This window comes from Carica papaya, chromosome 5, assembly GCF_054855325.1.
Source record: "Carica papaya isolate Zhongbai chromosome 5, ASM5485532v1, whole genome shotgun sequence".
Taxonomy (NCBI): domain Eukaryota; kingdom Viridiplantae; phylum Streptophyta; class Magnoliopsida; order Brassicales; family Caricaceae; genus Carica; species Carica papaya.
The window spans coordinates 37,360,818-37,379,443 of record NC_142313.1 but is presented as its reverse complement, the minus strand read 5'-3'; the positions used below and the strand labels follow the sequence as shown (position 1 = coordinate 37,379,443).

Genomic DNA, 18,626 nt, shown 5'->3' with positions numbered 1-18,626 from the left:
CACAAACACTTTCGATGCCTGCAAGTCCCTCCTAGACTGGATATGTGGTCCTTAATTTCACCTGCATAATCAGTAACAGCTGTGCCTAACAGCTGTGCCCATGCCCTTCCAAATTTGGGTTTGAAGAGCTACTCGAATTGGGTTTCCCTGCTTAACGTTACCTCCTGGCTCTATAATTTAGCTCCTTCCTAATGATTTTTCATCTAAGTAGGCGTGTTTTCCCCAGGATGATTATCTACCTAAAAGCTCAGCTACCAAGAGCATCTCTTCATATTTATATATAAACACAGCCTGATTAGTGAATATTTGCCTTAATCCTAACAGCACATAATTTGATGGTGATATAAACTATTGTTCAGCTGGTGTATTTACATAAATATATATATAAATATAGATGTACATATATATATATGTTGATTATGTAGTTAACATAATTCACCTAGGAACTGCATCTTTACTATTTCTGTGTTTGTGCCCTTCCAATCACGACTTTTCAGGAATCAGCACTTGCCACGCCTCAAATACTTTCAGGTTTCTTTTACTGAAGCCTGATTCTTTATTTCCACAGGATAATTGAAGTGTTTTTTTTTTTTTAAGAAGCAAAGGAATATTGGAGATCTGAGTTCTAAAATTTGGACCAAAAATTATTTCCTAATCAACCGAAAGACTGAAACACATTTTGTTTCCTCAGAAATGATTGCTCTGAGAATTTTGTCTAATCAATTGGGCAATATAGAGAGAATTTCATTACTCACTGTGATCTTTCAGAACCAATTAAAGAATGGGACTGACAATGGTGGATTTTACATGCTGCTCATGCACTTGTAGAGGACCTGCACAAACTTCTTGTACATGTGCCGCTTCAAATACATTCTTTCTATCTTTTTCCTTCCTTCCATCCCCATTTGCATCCTGGTAGATGGGTTTTCAAGCAAAAACTGAAGATTCTGAGCAAGAACCTGAGTTCCCGGTCGACCTACAGGGTGGAGAAGCCCTGTTACGTTGTGCTCAACAATTTCTTTTGTGCCTCCGGCATCAGTCCCAAGCACCTGTATCATAATGTGCAAGAAAATACCATCAACATCTGCTTCAAGTATCTTTCTACACATGTAAGCCCGAATCATAATTTATAGGTAATGCTGGAAATAGCACTACACTTAAAACATAAACCTCTTTTAGTTTTTCACAAAAGGGAGTCATCAGAAGAAAAAAGAATAAACAAAGTGGACCAAATTACTGTGATTGCCCCCCTTTCTACTTCTTCGGAATCATCATTTTCAAGTCCCAACTAAGCTTTATCCCCAGGAAAGTCAAGAATTAGGAGACAACTTAATAAAATTTTGGAACTGTGATCTGAGGAGTTTCTAGCTATAGATTACAACACCACATCAGATCAGATCATTTGAAGACTCTGGGATCCAGAATTTATGTTCACCTCCTGTGTTCAAAAAAGAAAAGTCCTTGTATCATACCTTCTCCCAGTATGCTTCAAATTACTGTTCAACTGTATAATGGATTTTCTTGTTATTGATTCCAAGGCCTAAGGTTAAATTATTCTTCCATGTAAAACAAGGCTGCCAAAAAAACCGTCATGCAATTGTTATTTACCATTTAACATCTACCTCTGAAAATGAGTTGCAAAAGAGAAAAACCTCAATATTATCCGTGAAAGGTAAAACTATGAACATATTTCCTTCTCCGATGCATGAGGTAATTTATTCTCTTAAAACAGAATGGAAACTTCTAACTTATGTGTCTGACTGAAAGAGAGAACAGACAAACAAACATGCAGGAATTGGATCACACTCCTCACTTTGAATTACTGATACAAACACGCATGATGCATATAAATAAAGACGCACAAAAGCAAATTAGATTATCATTGCAAAAGTATAAAAGCAAAATGACTGTTTGCATAGTGAAAAACAAATGTCTAAAATCTTTCAAAGCTGTGAGAAACATATGGGAGGTGGAAAGAAATTTAAGTAATCTATCACAATAACAGACAGATAGTGGATATAATTCTGTACAGGAGAAAAGGAAACAAAAACTCAGTATCCAAGGACAGATTGCTTACTGGGAGGCCAAATGCCATTGCTTCAATGGTCACTCTTCCAAAGGTTTCTCCTAGTCCCTATACATGAAACAAAAAATTAATACATACTTGCTGATTGACAAGGACGAATTATTAAAATGGGTAACTAGCATTACTTGAATTTTTTTTTTTCTAAACTTTGAAGGACACACAGAATTAAGTACACTACATGCAAGCGTTTTCATCGTGTAATAATCAAGTGATTGCTACTTCAATTGTCATGCACATAATTAATGAATACATAGAACACAAACAAAAAGTTTGGATTTCAGGAATCTTAAAGATTATTACTTATGGTTCCAGATGTTTGAAGGTTTGACATTGCAAATTGGATGAAATAAGTGGCAGGAGGAAGAACGAATGTGAATTTAAATGGTGGGGGGCCAGCCAAAGAATTTTTCTATACAAGATTTTTGCCCTCACCCCTCACAACTTCATTAGATCACTCTCAAGTCTCAATTCTCCGTATTATGGAATATAAGTACAAGGGTTCTGCATTTGAGGTGGCTCCCTTCTGCATTTACAGGAAAAAGGCTTTCTGCCTATTATGTATTTTCACTGAAGAGGCATATCTTCATCCTGTATTGTAGAGCATACAACTATGTTGGTTTTCGTACTTAGAAGAATTCTTCACCTTGTCAAGCAAGCGCATGAAATATATCCTCCTATGTGATAGATTAACAGACCATAAAGCAAATACAATCACTTGCACCTCTAATATAACATCCATTTAGATTTAAACATATGTATAAAAGCATTTACTAAAATAACTAGCTGAGATTTTACTGAGCAAAGATTCTAAAAATTTAATGATTAAACAGGTCAAAAGGTAAATTAAGAAACCTATTAAATTAAGGATTATGAAGCACCTGAATGGAATAGCCTATCATGTCAAAAGACTACAAATGTCAAGGTAACTTCATCATAGACTCAGATTTAAGAAACATAAACACCCAGAATTTCAATTGAAAACTTGTGCCAAAAGTTTCTTGTAATGTGGTCTGTCTCTAAGTTTGTCTATTTGTTAAACTATAAAGATGCATTACCTGGGAGTTTATAATATAAACGTCTGCTGCAGAGTATAGCGAGGCAACACGTGTAGTTGCAGGAGTCCAGAGTACAGACTTCGACAAATTTGTATTCTTGGACAAGTACCTTAAGATTTCTTTAACATATGGCACCTTGTTACTTTTAGATCCAACAGAACCAATAAGAATTTTAAGAGCCTGTTTTTCCATTTCTTTATTAGACAACAATTTCCTCCCATTCGGACTGCCAGGAAAGCTCACAGCATACATGTCATTAAAGTGCACAAGGCGACTGGATAGGCCTAACTTATTTGTGTTATTCTCATCTGGCACAACATGAGACGCACGGGAAATAGATTGTTCATTCAAAACTACATCAGTGCCATTTAACTTCTGCAGTAAACCTCTTAAATGATGCTTTACCGCCAAAGTTGACTGATCTTTGCCATTATCTGTGGAATTGTCCATATTTAAACCAATTTGTAGAGATCCTTTCCCAAATAGCAAGGCTGCTGATTCAAGGACCAGATGCTGGCCTTTTCCAGCATTTATGCTACTAAGGGACATCACAAGCATATCATTTTCCATCAAACCCATTTCTCTCCGAGCTGAATCTCGTAACAATTTCCTTTTCTCCAGCATATTCTCAGGAGTAAAAGTTGGAGTGTTTAGTGAACAAGTAATTCCCGCAACATATGCCAATTCATCATTAACAGACAGTGGGACAATTGCAGGCTGAGATCTCAGCTTAATATTTTCTTCTTCGCACCAGGTTAACCATTGGTTAGTCTGCAATTCAGATAGGAAAATCACCATCTTCACTCGATGAAGAACAAGCTTTGACCTATCAAAATATTCTCGTCTATTTTCCATGATCCACCAAGCAATTTGACTTCCACCAGCAGGAAAATGAGCTATGTATTGATCTGAACAAAAGCACAATGTTGAAACATATACTAATTTAATCCCCTACTTAATCAGCATATTGAATTAACCTTTCAGTAAACTTAGGCAAATTCTTATACGTAGAAGTGGGGTAAGAATATCTCTTGCGTTATAGCCTCATTCTATGTGAAATCTAGTAACTGTCTGTAATCCAGGCAAGCCAAATAATGTCCTCTTATTATGCCATTTAATTAGTTCAATGCCATTGCAGATATACAGTTACATAATGTCACTTGGAACACATTCTACTGAATAAGGAAACTAAATGGATTATTCATGCATGATCCTATAAACTTCATGCATTAGATCAAATCGAAGCTTAAGATAATAATCAAAATAACCTACATTAAGATAATTAGGAAATGAAAGAACAACATTAGATAGGTATCACACATAATAATAATACTGCATTCTCAAACTGTCTGCAACGAAAATGGGGTCCTATTGGACCATTTAAATAATGCAACTCCAAAATAGTGATACCAGTGCTAGTAAATACTTGTAACTTAAACAAAAAATCGTTAATAATTGTTGCCTAATGTTTCTCACCAATCCATGATGCACAGACTGCTGATCCTGCAATGACAAGATCTGCTTTCATGGCAGTTTTGAAGCTGAGGTCTGCTCTGTCTTCAACTACTTTGATCCTTCTCCTAGCCAGCTCCTGCATCAACCCACCTTTCTTACTAAGAACTACAGCAGAAACAGTTGCTCCACAACTCAAAAGCTCTGTTGTCAATTCCATCATTGAAATAGGAGCCCCAGTCATTGAAAGTTCATGGAATATCAACACAAATTTCCTAGACCAAACAAGGCGTGCAAAGTCTCCCTTCCTGTCACAAGTTCCCGACCGCTTCTCTGGACTCCATTCCAAAATTCTATCCTCTATAGATGCAAAAGGACCAACAAGTAATCCATAAGTAGTATTTTTCTTAGGAATATCCTGTTCTTGGCCGTCTACATCTTTACCTTCAACCTCCACAGTCTCCTTTTGCTTAACATGCATCCTACTACGTGAATTGCGTTTTGCTCTCTTGGTCCTCTTCTTTGGAGTTTTGCTGCTGTGAGAAAGCCCATTACCCTTCTTGGCCAAAACTACATTTATCCTTTCCCCACCAGCTACTTGATCTGTACTCGTACCATTTTTTACAACCACCAAACTGCTATTAGCAATCAAATCCTGTCGCTTATTCTCTTCAGGATTTGAGATCTCATTTCTTGGATTACCTCCAAAACTCAAAATTCTTTCCTTATTATTACCATGAGCCCACCTGGATTGCACGTAGAACCCAAGATAAGCCCAAAGAGTGATCAAGAGCAGCCAGTAAATCAACCTGTTGCTCCTAAACCATTGTTCAAAACCACCACTACTTCTAGCTTCTCTTCGTGGAGTTCGGCTGGAATGTACTTTCCGAAAAGAAGGAGAATTCCTAGGAGTTGACCTTCCTGAAAATGTAGATTTAAAGCTACCTTGCCTTAAGGATGACTGCCGAACTACATTTACTTGCAAATCACCTTTTCCAAGACGTTCCTCCATCAGTTTTAGACTAGCATTCCACTGAAAAGATTAGCCCAGATTCCATCTGCATGTCTACTACCAACAATGACTTTGTCGCTAACAAGCTGCAGATCTTTGAGTTCCAGTTCTATATGAAAGAAGAAAACACCAATTTATTTTTCACCTTCTTTGTAAACCACAAATAGCAAGTAAAATTGAAACAGAAAAATGAAGTAGATAACTAAATTTTAGATACATGATTTCCAAGAACTTTGCACTTGCTGTAGGATAAAGATAACTAAGATCGACGTAACGAAGCCAAAATATTAAATTGAGAATCTCTTTTTTTTCTCCCTTATCTTCCTTGGATTTTCTCAGAAATCAAAGAAATATCGAAGTAACTAAGAACTACTTCAGACATTAAAATGAAAATTTTACAGCAACTGTTAGGCCCATTACTCTGTTTCCCTTTTAGTTTCCTCTTTCAAATAGAAAAGAAAAAGTAAAACGTTTCTGAGTTAGTGTCGAGATAAGGCAACTAGAGTAAACCTTATAATGCAAATCACCAATTGATTGGTGGACATTTGAATCATCAGAACTTAATGGTCAGCTTGACTGCAGATATAAAGAAAAGGAAACATGCAAACCTAAACCAGTACAAATTAAATATCTGACATTATTGCAGCATGAAAAAGATAAATTTCTCAACACAAACTTGTTCTCTACATTACTTCAGAAGCAAATAAAGCTTGAGAAAAGCAAATTCAGGATTTGGTTCCATTTCTTTCTTCCACTTTACCAGCAATCGACCTGTACTTCACTCAAGCTTAGCAATGCACATTTTCAACCACGAGTACCAAATCTGGATGATCAACGAATGGAAATCTCCTTCATCGCCTGTACATTTATTAGCGACTAAACATCACTAGAAACAAAATGCTGAGACTCGAAGGACTCATGAGTAGAATGGCGTTGACTTTATCCCGCTTCCTTGTCAAGCTAAAGAGAGCAAAGAAATTTGCTACTCCAGTTTTGTACAGTAAAGCTACTCCGATCATAAAAGTAGTTTATCAACTTTGAAAAGTACCGGGAACCTAAACAAACCCTATAAACCTTAAATAGTAACTTTAATGATCATCAAATTTGTTGAGACTTGAGAAGATGATCCAAATAAATGCTGAGTTGTACAACATAAATCAAACAATAATAAATAAAAAAGAAAGAAAGCTTGGTTCGAAGAAGAGAGAGCAAATGAACAAAACTTTTCACCTTGTTGTTCCCTGATCTGAGCTTACACTCTGAGACAACGAAGGAAGAAATCTTGGAGAAAGGAGAGGGGAGTGAGCGAACAAGCTGCGCAGAGAGAGAGAGAGAGAGGGAAGGTGTCTGAATTTTGATGAAAATGGTAAATGGATCACATGGTAGTGTCAACATTCAACTCGCGTGAACCGGGTTTTGGACAGTTCGTAAACAATGTGGACGGAGTAGCTATCATGTGCCGCACCTATAATTCTCTTTGTTACTCGCTAGTTTATGGCCGTTAGAGTATTTAGAAATGGATCTGACGACGGTAAACTAAACCGATTACTTGATTTTGGCCGTTGGATTCCTTCTGCTAACGACGAGAGCCCTTATGATTGGCTAGAACGTAACAACCAGTGGGGCCCTGGACACACAAGTGACGCTGGGAAGAATCTGTGTATTTGTGCATTTTCTTTTTTTGGGGTCATAATGCTAATAATAAAATAATAATATCTATCATGTTATGAAACAAGTGAGAACAAAAGGATTTGTATATTTTTTAGATGTAAAAGTTAAAAAAAAAGTATTGTTTTTATATTTTTATTTGTGTTAATTATATTTAACATTTTTAATTTATTCATTTTTGTCTCGATATGTCATTCTATATTAACTATATATTTAACAACCATTATATGTTAAATTATATATTTAAAAGCAATATTATTTTAAAATTTTCCAATTTCTCTCTTTTTCCTAGCTAATTGTACATTTTTGTTTCTTTAATTCTTTTTTTTTTCCTTTCTTCTCTTCTTGCTCACATTTTTTGAAGAGAGTAACACAAATTTGCTCAGATTTTTTTTTTCAATTCTATTCGATAAGCTTTGTATTTTAAATACTTATTCTTTATTTTTATTTTTAATTGTATATGTTAATTAATAGATAATAGAATTTACCCTATAAATGCCATGTGGTTGTTCATGTAAGCCTCACATTGGCATTCCATTCTTAAACACCTTTGATGTTCATCTTCTTCTTTTTTTCTTTCTCTTCTAACTCATACCATCTATTTTGGAGTCATCTTTTTATTCAATAGGTTTTTATTATGCAACCATATAAGTGCTTTTATGAAACTTAATTATTCAGTGTATTTTCATCTCTATTTTTTTTTAAAGTGCCTGCTTAAGAACCTAATTGTGCTTCATTTCTTTTTTCCACTCATATAACTCGTGAATATTAAATAACCATTCATAAATTCATAATAATTTTTTTATTTCATAAACTGTCTAATAGTGTGTCTTTAACATGTAAATTCAGTTTGAAGAAAAAATAAATAAATATTATATGAGGTAGACACTAAAGTTTCACCTTTTCCTCAATCATCTTAAGGTTCTCATTGATTGTATAGTGAAAATAAAAGTGGAATAAGAAATTGAAAAAAAATCGGGCAAGTGGAGAAAAAAAGATAAAGGATGAGAATAAAGAAGGGTCCTTATGTGGTATCTAAAGTTTTTTCCAAATAGGGTTTTGGTTGGTTTATATATAGATTAAGCTTATAGGTCTTTTACAAATTCTCAGGGTTTTTATATGGTATCCCTATGGCAACCACATAGTATTTATATAGTAACCACTAAAATGAACATAAAAACCATTAATCTATTTTAATATGTTCCTAGTAAATTAGAGAGAAACTTATAATTAGTGGGTTACAAAAAGGTGTAAGTTAAAATTAAAAATATAAAATGAGTAAGATATAGATATGGATATAACTAGTGGGTTAATATCATACTCGCTACATCCAAATCATCTTGCTACTTGAGTATATGATTTTAATGTTTTAATTTTATTATAAAGATATAATTTTTCATATTAAAATCAAATGGATGTGATAATATGTAGCGTCCCGGAAATTTAGAATGAAATATGTGTATTAAAAATGTCAAATGCGGAAGCGTAATAAAAATTTGATTAACATCCCTTACACTAAAATAAAAAACGTGCTCAAATTATAAAAGAACAAACTAACTAAAAGAGAAACTCGGAAATAAAAACTATAAATATAACTACGGAGTCTTTAGGCGTCCCCTTCGCCGTCTTCCTGCGGAACGGGCTCGGGAACAATGTCTTCCTGATCTGAAATGGTTAAATAAGGAATGAGCTACACCAGCCCAGTAAAGACATCACACTATCTCACCGCCACGAAAGTAAAGGTGGGTAGAAAACACAAAAAGACTAATGGAGCATAATTTATAACAAATTCTTTTATCAATAATAAAATCCTTTACTGTCTACTTACCTCGGTGAGTTCCATAAAACAACATACGAAAGCAATAACATTATCATCATCATGAAATCATATGAACTATATAACATAATACTTACCACGCCTTTGCATTTCAATCATTACACAACATATTTTCCTCATTTACTAGCCTACTAGTATCCATGGGGATCCATAGGGGTCCCGCTACCCGTGAACCCTTAACATTTATAACCTGATTCCAGGGCTGTCTCCATACCCCGTCCGGTATGGGTGCCAAAACCACGAACCTCAATACCCCGTCCGGTATGAAGGTAAAACGAGCCGTCCCCATACTCCGTTCGGTATGGGCGCCAAAACACATAAGGTCTCCATACCCCGTCTGGTATGAGAGACCACATTCCCGGTAGGGTTCCCCATGGACCCGGTCCATCCACCATCTCCCCGGATATCTAGTCAGGCTGTCCACATTATCCACTATCAATTCACATAACTTTTTTGACCTTTTTTCTTGGTCTCAATCAACCAAACACACACAACATGTAAACCAGTAATTTATGCCAAACAAAACAACACACAACATCAGGTTCTCAGTCATTCAACCCATAGTCAATAGAACAGTGATATATGTACACGAAACTATGAAATAAAAACACCAGACATCATACTGCATTTAGAACTGTGAAATAAAACAAACAACAACTGACCGACAAATACACCAGACTCGGGCTCCATTAGCGACCTTAAACAATTTCACACATCTATTGATTCATGAAATACCGTTTTATTATTTATTGAACTTTAATACCGTGATAGGAAATAGGGTGAGGGGTCCTTACTTGTTTCGGGGTCTGAATACGGCTCTACAGTGCGCCTACAGGTTGTCCCTAATTTTTCCTGATTTTTTTCCGGGGAGCTGAAACGCACTACTAGTACCTGTACGTGTCCAAAAAAATTCCAAATTAGACCTAGGGCCCCTTTTCGGTCAATATCGCAATTCCGACACGGCGGTTCCGCCTTGCTCCGGCGACGGCGCCACTGCTTGCGGCGGCGATTCGCCTCGGGTTGGCCGTTTTCGGCCGAATTTGGCCACGCTTGCATCGGTCCCTGCGATAGAACAACCCTAGGGCCCTCGGTGGGCCGAAAAATTACGAAAAATCGAAACTTACCGGCGGCGGTGCTCTCGGGTGCGGCGGCTCCTCCGGTGTGAGTTGCGTTTTGATGTTTGGCTCCGATTAGCCTGTAGAGAAAAGAACGGTGATCACAATGGTATAAAATTTGCATCAAACGGAGGCCGGGAAGGGCCTCATCGAAGGCAAAAACCGAGGAGGGGCGCGGCAGCGCCGCTGGGTTTCGGCTGAGTTTTCCAGCCGTTTGGCCGGTGGTTTGGCTTCGGTTTGGCCATAGGCGGACTCAGCGTCAAAAAACGAGCAAGGGGGAGAAAAATTACCTCGATCCACGGTCGAAAACTTCCCCGGTGTGGCGGCAGGTGGCGGCGGCCAGCTCCTCCGGCATCTGGTTCTTCTTCTCCGGCGAGCACTGGCGGCTAGGGTTTCTTTGGTCAGGTGTGGGTGGGGGTATTTATACCCTTTGCCTTTTAATCTTGACCGTCCATCAAGATTGAATCTGGGCCGTTCGATCGCGATTTAATTGGGATTAAATCTGGGCCGTTCATCGCGATGCAATCTGGGCCGTCCGTGCCTGATTGAATCTGAACTGTCCGTGCGCGCGGGAACGGATCTGGGCCGTCCGATCGCGCGCACGCGGATCGTCCCCGTGGCCCGTCCCCTGTTTAGCGTGTCCTTGCCACGCGGCGCGTCTTGGTTGGCCGGGGCTGCTGACCGGGCAGCTGATGTGGCACAACTTTTTTAAATTACGTTTTGACCCCCGGTTTCCGATTTTCTTTTCAAAAATACCCCCAGAATCTAAATTTTTACCTATTTTTCCCAAAATCAATTTCAATTAAATCCAAATAATATTTTAACCCAATTTTATCATTATAATTATTTTTATTTTCATTGAATTAAATTAAATTAAATTAAATAAAAAATTAAATAAATAAATAAATAAAAAGAATAAAAAATAAATAAATAAAATTTTTATTTATTTATTTGGGTGTTACATAATATATATATATATATATTAGATGGTCTATTTTTAATTAATATTGAATTTATAATTTATTTAAATTTTCTTATTTAAAAATTAAAACAATACTTAAAATATTTATTTGAATTATTAGTTTTAATATATTATCTATTTAAATTTTCTAAATATAAATAGAATTTAAATAATATTCAAAATCTTTAACATAAGTAATAAGTTAATAACATATTGCATAATATAAAAGCTCTACAGGACGAAAGATGTATAATATAATAATTCTAATGATTTAATTCCCAAACACATTACTGTAGTATATTTAGTTAATTAATTGAGTAGCAATTTGCTTTATCATTGCATATAAACAAAATACCATAATATCCTATTATTATAATATATTTTATGTTTATTTAACTAAAATTTATATATAAAATAATGTTTTTTTTTTTCTGAAAAAAGATAATCAGGGTGTTATTTATATAATTTTAGAAAAAATAATTAATCTCCAATAAAAAGTTATAATAACTTAGGAGTTTATTAATACAAGTAATTTATATCATAAATTTAAATTAAAAAAATTGTAAACTACACCTAAAAAAGTATTTTTCAATGATCATATATCTTTTTGGTTCATTTATAACTTTTAACATATTATATATAATAGAATTATTATATCCTATAATTAGTATGACTTTAATCATTAAAACAAGTGATGCATAAAATAATAATTTATAAAAATTAAATTCATATCACCTAGTATATTATTTTATTTAATTAATTAACATATTTGTTTTGTTACGGACACGATACTACGTTAATTTTTGGGTTAAATTGAACTATAATGTATCAGTCTATCTTTGTGGCTAAAATTTCAGACACTTCAAAATCTTTTTTTTATTTTTTATATTTCTAATTAAAATATGCTCACCTACAATTTCTAAATAATTTAGAAAATGTGTACCCTTTACTTTCTCTAATTTAGTTTTTAGGCATAACTTTAATTTAAAATTATATTCACTTAATCTTATTTTAAGTAAAAATCTAAAAAAAATATCTGTAATATGAGAATATTTTTATTAATTTTTATTACATGTTCATTTCCTTAAATTTTAATTTAATATTTTATTAGACATATTATACAATTATTATTACTTAAAAATGCTTAAATAATTCATTTTTTTATTAATTTTAAAAATTTTTAGTTGTTCATTTAATGAATTTAAGCTGTTTTAAGACATCAATTAATGAATTTTGTTTTTAGTCGTAAATCTTGTGCATTTATAGCAGCAATTTGAAATCTAATTTGTTTTTTTCTGTGTAGATACCCATTTATTTTTTTTTAATTATAAAAATGTCACACATATTTATTACCATAAAGTTATAATATTACTTTATTACCATAAAGTACATATTAAATATATTTTATTGTTAAAGTGATAGTATAGCTCTATAAATAATAAACTTGTTGAAGTAAAAACACAAATAGAAGAAAATAGGTAAGGTTGTGATCTTCACCATCCTCCTCCTTGTGCTTGTAATGGTGGTGCAAGCCAAAGTTGACCAAGATTGCTATGGAAGACGTTCAACCAAATGCTTGGGTAGATTTGGAGGGGTTTGTTTATCTGCTTGTTTAAACAAATGCAAGATACTTACTCATGATTAACCCAGAACATTTTTATCATTTGGTAATGTGTTTTTATCGAATATTGTGTTAAAAATATATATAAATTAATAAATTATCTAAATAGTATCGGTTTATTTTAATTTTATTTTTAAAAAAATTATATAGACAAAATTTTAAGTTTATTATTTACATTTAAAGAGTCTATTAACTAATATATAACTTAATAAATTTTTTATGACCGCATTTTTTTAATCATTCTTGTATCATTTTTTTTACGGATGATTGTAATAATACTTTATAAATGTTACAGATCTCAATGCCAACGCTAAATATTGTTCGACATCATCCTATAAGACATGCAAAAAAATTTACTTAATATATATATATATATATACCAAGTTCATGTATCATTTGGATGTGTACTTTTTATTCTAATAAATAAATTGAGTTTTTTTTTTTATAAAAAAACTTTATTTTTAAGTTATAAACAATAATTAAATTGATGTTAATCAAACTTAATAAAGTCTATTTTGTACTAAAAACATGAGGGATCGGTTTTATCTAATTGGAACAAGTATGCACAATTACTATTCTAAGTAGTTGACCTGAATTATTCAATTTTATCCTGACTAATTTTATTCTTTAATTTTTTAAATAATAATTCTAACACCCGGATCCAAAAATTTGGCTCAGAATAATTTAATATTTATAAGAAAAATAAATTTAAAATAATTTAATTTTAATTTTTATAAATTTTTGGTGAAAACTAGGTTTTGGAAGCATTTAAAAATATTTTTAAAAATCAGGGACATAGTAAAAATAAAAGAGGACCTATTTGAAAAGAAATATGAAAAACTATGGTAAAAATAGAATTTTTAAAAGTATTGCCACGTTGACCACCATGCCAGCAGCGCGGCCAGTCTCCATACACCGCATGGAAGACACGTGGACACATGTCCATACGGGAGGACATGCAGGCGATCTGCGTGCCAGCGGATCCAATGGCTCATATCGCATCTCGCACACACGGATAGCCCAAATTCATTTCATCTTCAAACACGATCAGATGGCTGGATATGATTACAATGGACAGCCCACATTTGCACACAGATCGACCTAAACGGGCTTTGAATCGGACGACTCTCTTTGCTCCACATCGATGCGAATAGATGATCGGGATTAGGGGAAGAGAGGTATTTAAACCTCTCTTCAGTCAGCTCTCAAAACCTTAGCTGGCACCCTTATCCAGAGAAGAAGAAGAAGGACAGCCGGAGGAAAGCTCAGCCGCCGGATAGACATTGTCGCCGCCGCACCGGAGCCACCACCCACGTCGAAGAGGTAAACTTTTTCCCCCTTCTACTCATAATTGAATTCCAAACCTCCCCACACCCATATCGGAGCTGAAAGGTCAACAGGTGAGCCAGAAAATACGAGCGGAGTTCGACCGAGCCGTCGTGGCTGCGACCCAAAACTCCCTTCGATGAACTCCTTCTTGTTTCCTATTTTTCTCAATTTTTTGACCATCGTGTTCCTCGTTTCTTTCTGGTGCAGGTTAGCCAAATAAAAACTCCAACTGCAAAAGAGGAATGGCGAAGCCACTGCACTGGGAGACCCCTCTGCCAGTAGGGTCTCGATTTTCTCCTTTTTCGGTCGACAGAGGCTTCCTAACCATATTTTTCGCAGGTTTCCATGCAAAACTAGCTAAAACCAGCTAAAACTCTCCGAAAACAGCCAGGTCGAGAGGAACTGTCGTCATGGATGGTGAAGCCGGTGCTGAAGCACGGTGGTGGCACCGTGCCGGAACCCTAAACCGGCTGAAAAAGTTTTAAAACATTTATTTTGGCCTTGTTGGGGTATTTTTGGATACATAACGCGTATTTTTGATTTTCACATAAAAACTCACGAAACCCAGGAACCGTCAAGAGGCACAGTGAAAATAATTATGTTTCGAACACCCATCAAGGTTAAGAATCCCTCACCCATTTCTTCTGTTATGGTAAATTAAAGTCTAATAACTAATAATAAATTAAAGTCTAATAACTAATAAAGGTGTGTTCTATAAAAAAGTAGAAATTCCTAAATTAATTATAGGTCACCAGTGTAGCCGGAACCGGTCAATGTATATTTGCCCTAACTTTGTTGTTTATTTTCTCATATACTGTCTAAAATGCTTACTGTTACATCCTGTGCTTTAATTTATTAATTTTAATTGTTTTCATATTTATTTAGCTTATCTACCCGTGTTGTCCTCATTTGTTGATTGGTTTGCAATAAGTGCCTTGATTATGCTTTCATTAGTTGTTAATCTATTAATTTATACTGTTTGTATAATTATTACTCTATTGTTTTGTAAATATGGAATGAGTTGGTTGTGTATGTTTGGTGACTGGTGAATAATATGAATATATATGCTAAAGGCCTTATCGGGTACCTTGGGTATGGGTGTACAGACCCTGTGTATAGAGAAACTATACCGTGGACGTTATCTCAGTCAAACGGGACTAAGAAGTCCTATACTGGAAGAGATTGGGAGGTATAGATCACCCCCATACTGGACAGGGTATCAAGGTGGTGATATGTTTAGTGCCCATTATCGGACGAGGTGTGGGAACGCTTGATTAATTAGTAATTGGATATTGGGTTCACGCGTAGGGGGGATATCCCTATAGACCCCCAAGGATACTAGTAAGCAAGTAAGGAGGTAAGTTTATTGCTGTTGTTCCTTTAAGTGTGAAATAAAAATGTTATTTAGGTTATTGTCTTCATAGGTCAATTTTAAAAAATCATAAAGGTAAGTATGGAATAATGGTTTTTGAGTTAAATAAATTTATTTAAAAAGAAATAATGGTTCCATTGGTTGTTTGATAATTTTTACTAACTTTTAGTTTTATGTGTTAGTGTTAAGTGTGATATTTTTACTGAACTAGTATAGATCTTCCCCTTTATTTAACCATTTCAGATCAGAAAGACCAAGATTAAGATCCTGAACATCAAGAAGGTTGTGAATAAAAGTTGCCTCTCGAATCCCATCAGAGTTGCCTAGTGGAGGTTAACCCTATAGGATTTTTAGTTATGATTTGTTTTATTTATTTATTCTATAATTTGAACTTCCTTAAATAGACATTCCTGTAGCCCTATTAGGTATCATAATTTACTGTATAAGGAATGTAAATCCTAAACTCTTAATTACTTCCGCCATTCTTTTACTAATACAATATATATTTATTTTTTTGAAAGTTTTGAGCTTCTAGAGTTGATATCAAAGCCACGTTCCTTGGAACCATTCCTTGCACAAAGATTTGAATAATTCAAATACAACCTGATACTCAACCTTTTCTTGTGAAATACAAGTACAAAGATATGAGGAGAGGAAGACCCCCACTAAACCGAGCAGTCCTAGATGGGTCATTTCGAGAGGATGTCGATTGTCTCTTTGAGATACTGGAGAGACTTATCTCTACCCAGCAGGCCTTGAAAGAGAGGAGGGAGCTACCTGACCCTCCACCACTATCGCAGTATGAACCACCCTTGTAACGAGAAGATCTAGTGCCACCCCAATACAACCTTGCCCCTCTACCGTATCATCCGGCATTACCACAGTATAATCTGGTGCCCCCATCATACAACAAGGTGCTGACATAAGACCAACCGACCCCTCCCCAACATAATTCAGTCTCTATCTAACGAAACCTAATTCAACCCATGATAGACCCGGGCTACATTGAGAGGTATAAGAAACTTAACCCATCTAGCTTTGCAGGGACATCGTCTTTTAAAGAGGCCGAGTACTTGTTAGTAGAGACAGAGAAGACTTTCGCGACTCTTGGAGTGGTTCCCGAACAGAAGGTCATACTTATCATGTACATGCTCGTGGGTGAGGCAGGTAACTAGTGGCAGATAAAGTAGGCCACCTTACCCATTATAGTCACTTGAGAACAGTTCCTGGTAGCCTTCAATGCAGAGTACCTCTCAAAGCATCTTCAGAATTTGAAGGAAATGGAGTTTGCAAACCTGGTATAGGGTGAGATGACAGTGTTTAAGTATGCTTAAAAATTCATGGAGTTGGGCCAGTATTCTCCTGAGAGCATGATGGATGAAGGCAAAAAGGCAAGGAAGTTTGAGTGGGGCCTTCGTCCTAAGATCAGGCAACAACTGTATGTATAATACCTGGGCTCAGAATTTGGTCCCGGATTAATTTTAACATTCTAAAAATGTATAAGAATCTATTTTTAAAATTAATAAATTTTAATTTAATGTAAAATTATGAAAAAATAGGTTGAGGATGAAATTGAAAATAATTTTGGGAAAAAAGAGTAAAAATTTGGGGTTGAAGGATATTTCTGAAAGAAAAAATAGAAATTAGGGGTCATAATGCAATTAAAAAAAAATTTCACGTAGGATCGCCTAGTCAGCAGCCTTGACGAACCAGAGCATGCTGCATGGCAAACACGCTGACTCGGTGCCACGCAGGAGGCCACACTGACGATCCGCGTACTCCGCGATCGGACGACCCAAAAACGTTCCTGCGTGCGTGGACGGTCCGAATCCATTTCCTTATCAGGCACAATCGGACGGTCATGATCAAACGCAATGAACGTCCCAGATTCATTTTCTCTTTAAATGCGATCGGACGGTCGAGATCAAACGCGATGAACGACCTAGATTAATGCGAGATGAGTATAAATATTTCATATCACATTGAACCCAAACCCTAGCCGTCAGCCTCCCGCTGGAGAAGAAGAACTAGTTACCGAAGAAGGGAGCTGACCGTTGATCGCCACTGCACTGTAGTCACTCTGATCGCCAAAAAAGGTAAAAATTCTCCTATCCTCTTGAAATTTAATTTCGAGCACCCCATGGCCAAATTGGAGCAAAAAAAATGGTAGGTAAGCTGAAAACCACTGGCAAAGCCCGGCGGCGCCGCGACGGGCAAAACCCACAACCTCCTTCGATGAGCCTTTTCCCATTTTTCATTTTGTGCAATTTTTCTACCATTGTATTCATCATTATATTTTCTACAGGTTGACCAAAGAAGAACTCCTAGCCACGAAGGTGAGTCAGTGAAGTCGCTGCACTCGAAAAATCCCACTGCTAGTAGGTTTATGTTTTCTGATTTTTTCGGCTAATCGAGGCCTCTTAACATATTTTTTCGCAAGGATATGTATAAAACTAGTCAAAACTGGCCATAATCGGTCAAAAAGGGCAAGGTCGAGGCAAACCGCCTCTATGAGACGGTGGTGTCGTCACTGGAGCATGGTAGTGCCGTCGTGTCGGAACCCCAAAATTGGCCGAAAAGGGTTTTTTTTACCGATTTTGGATTCCTAAGGATTTTTAGGGATGTGAAGTGTATTTTAATCTCTGTAAGAAAATTCAAAAAATTCGAGGACTGCTAGTAGGTGCAATAGAAAGTTCGATGTTTCAGATACCGATTCGGGTAAGAATTCCTCACCTTATTCTCTGTTATGGAATTGAAACTTAATAATTGATAATATGATATTTTATGTAATTTAGAAAACTTTGAGAATAATTATAGGTTACTAATTGAGCCAGAGACGGTTATTTATTTATTTATTTGTCATGTGTAATTGATTGTTTGCTTTTATAGCTTTAAATACATGAAAATATATTGAAATGGTTAAATGATTCAATTGTGCTTCCTTGATGTATATTTATTGATTGTCTTGCATGATTTACGGTTAATTTATGAAATTGAAAATTAATATGCAAACGAAAAATTACTTGGTTATGTGAATTAATGAATGGTTGTCTTACTGGATATCTTGGGAGATGGTGGATGGACTGGGTACATAGGAACTCCTACTGTGAATGTTGCC

The 18,626-nt window shown here is 35.5% G+C and overlaps 2 protein-coding genes across 4 annotated transcripts in view; both read right to left on the bottom strand.

The window, feature by feature from the left end:
- Nucleotides 1-507: 507 nt before the first annotated feature.
- On the bottom strand, nt 508-6,997 carry LOC110826247 (UDP-Glycosyltransferase superfamily protein). 3 transcript variants are annotated; one of them, XM_022056859.2, is made up of 6 exons: nt 6,836-6,991; nt 6,366-6,463; nt 4,618-5,714; nt 3,142-4,049; nt 2,078-2,134; nt 508-1,049 (listed from the first exon to the last, which is right to left on the bottom strand). In XM_022056859.2, the coding sequence occupies exons 3-6, from the start codon at nt 5,603-5,605 to the stop codon at nt 804-806; spliced, it is 2,199 nt and encodes a 732-aa protein (XP_021912551.2). In that variant the 5' UTR covers nt 5,606-5,714; nt 6,366-6,463; nt 6,836-6,991; the 3' UTR covers nt 508-803. The 3 variants fall into 3 exon arrangements, with proteins under 3 accessions (XP_021912551.2, XP_021912550.2, XP_021912552.2); XM_022056860.2 differs by lacking the exon at nt 6,366-6,463 and adding an exon at nt 1,473-1,574 and having other exon boundaries at nt 883-1,049; nt 6,836-6,997; XM_022056858.2 differs by lacking the exon at nt 6,366-6,463 and having other exon boundaries at nt 6,836-6,997.
- A 1,882-nt stretch (nt 6,998-8,879) lies between these two features.
- LOC148266062 (uncharacterized) overlaps nt 8,880-18,626 on the bottom strand; it is a 96,806-nt gene continuing 87,059 nt past the window's right edge. The window contains exon 2 of the mRNA XM_088220542.1: nt 8,880-8,938. Coding sequence (XP_088076668.1) covers nt 8,880-8,938 — 59 coding nt within the window. The remainder of the gene's footprint in view (nt 8,939-18,626) is intronic.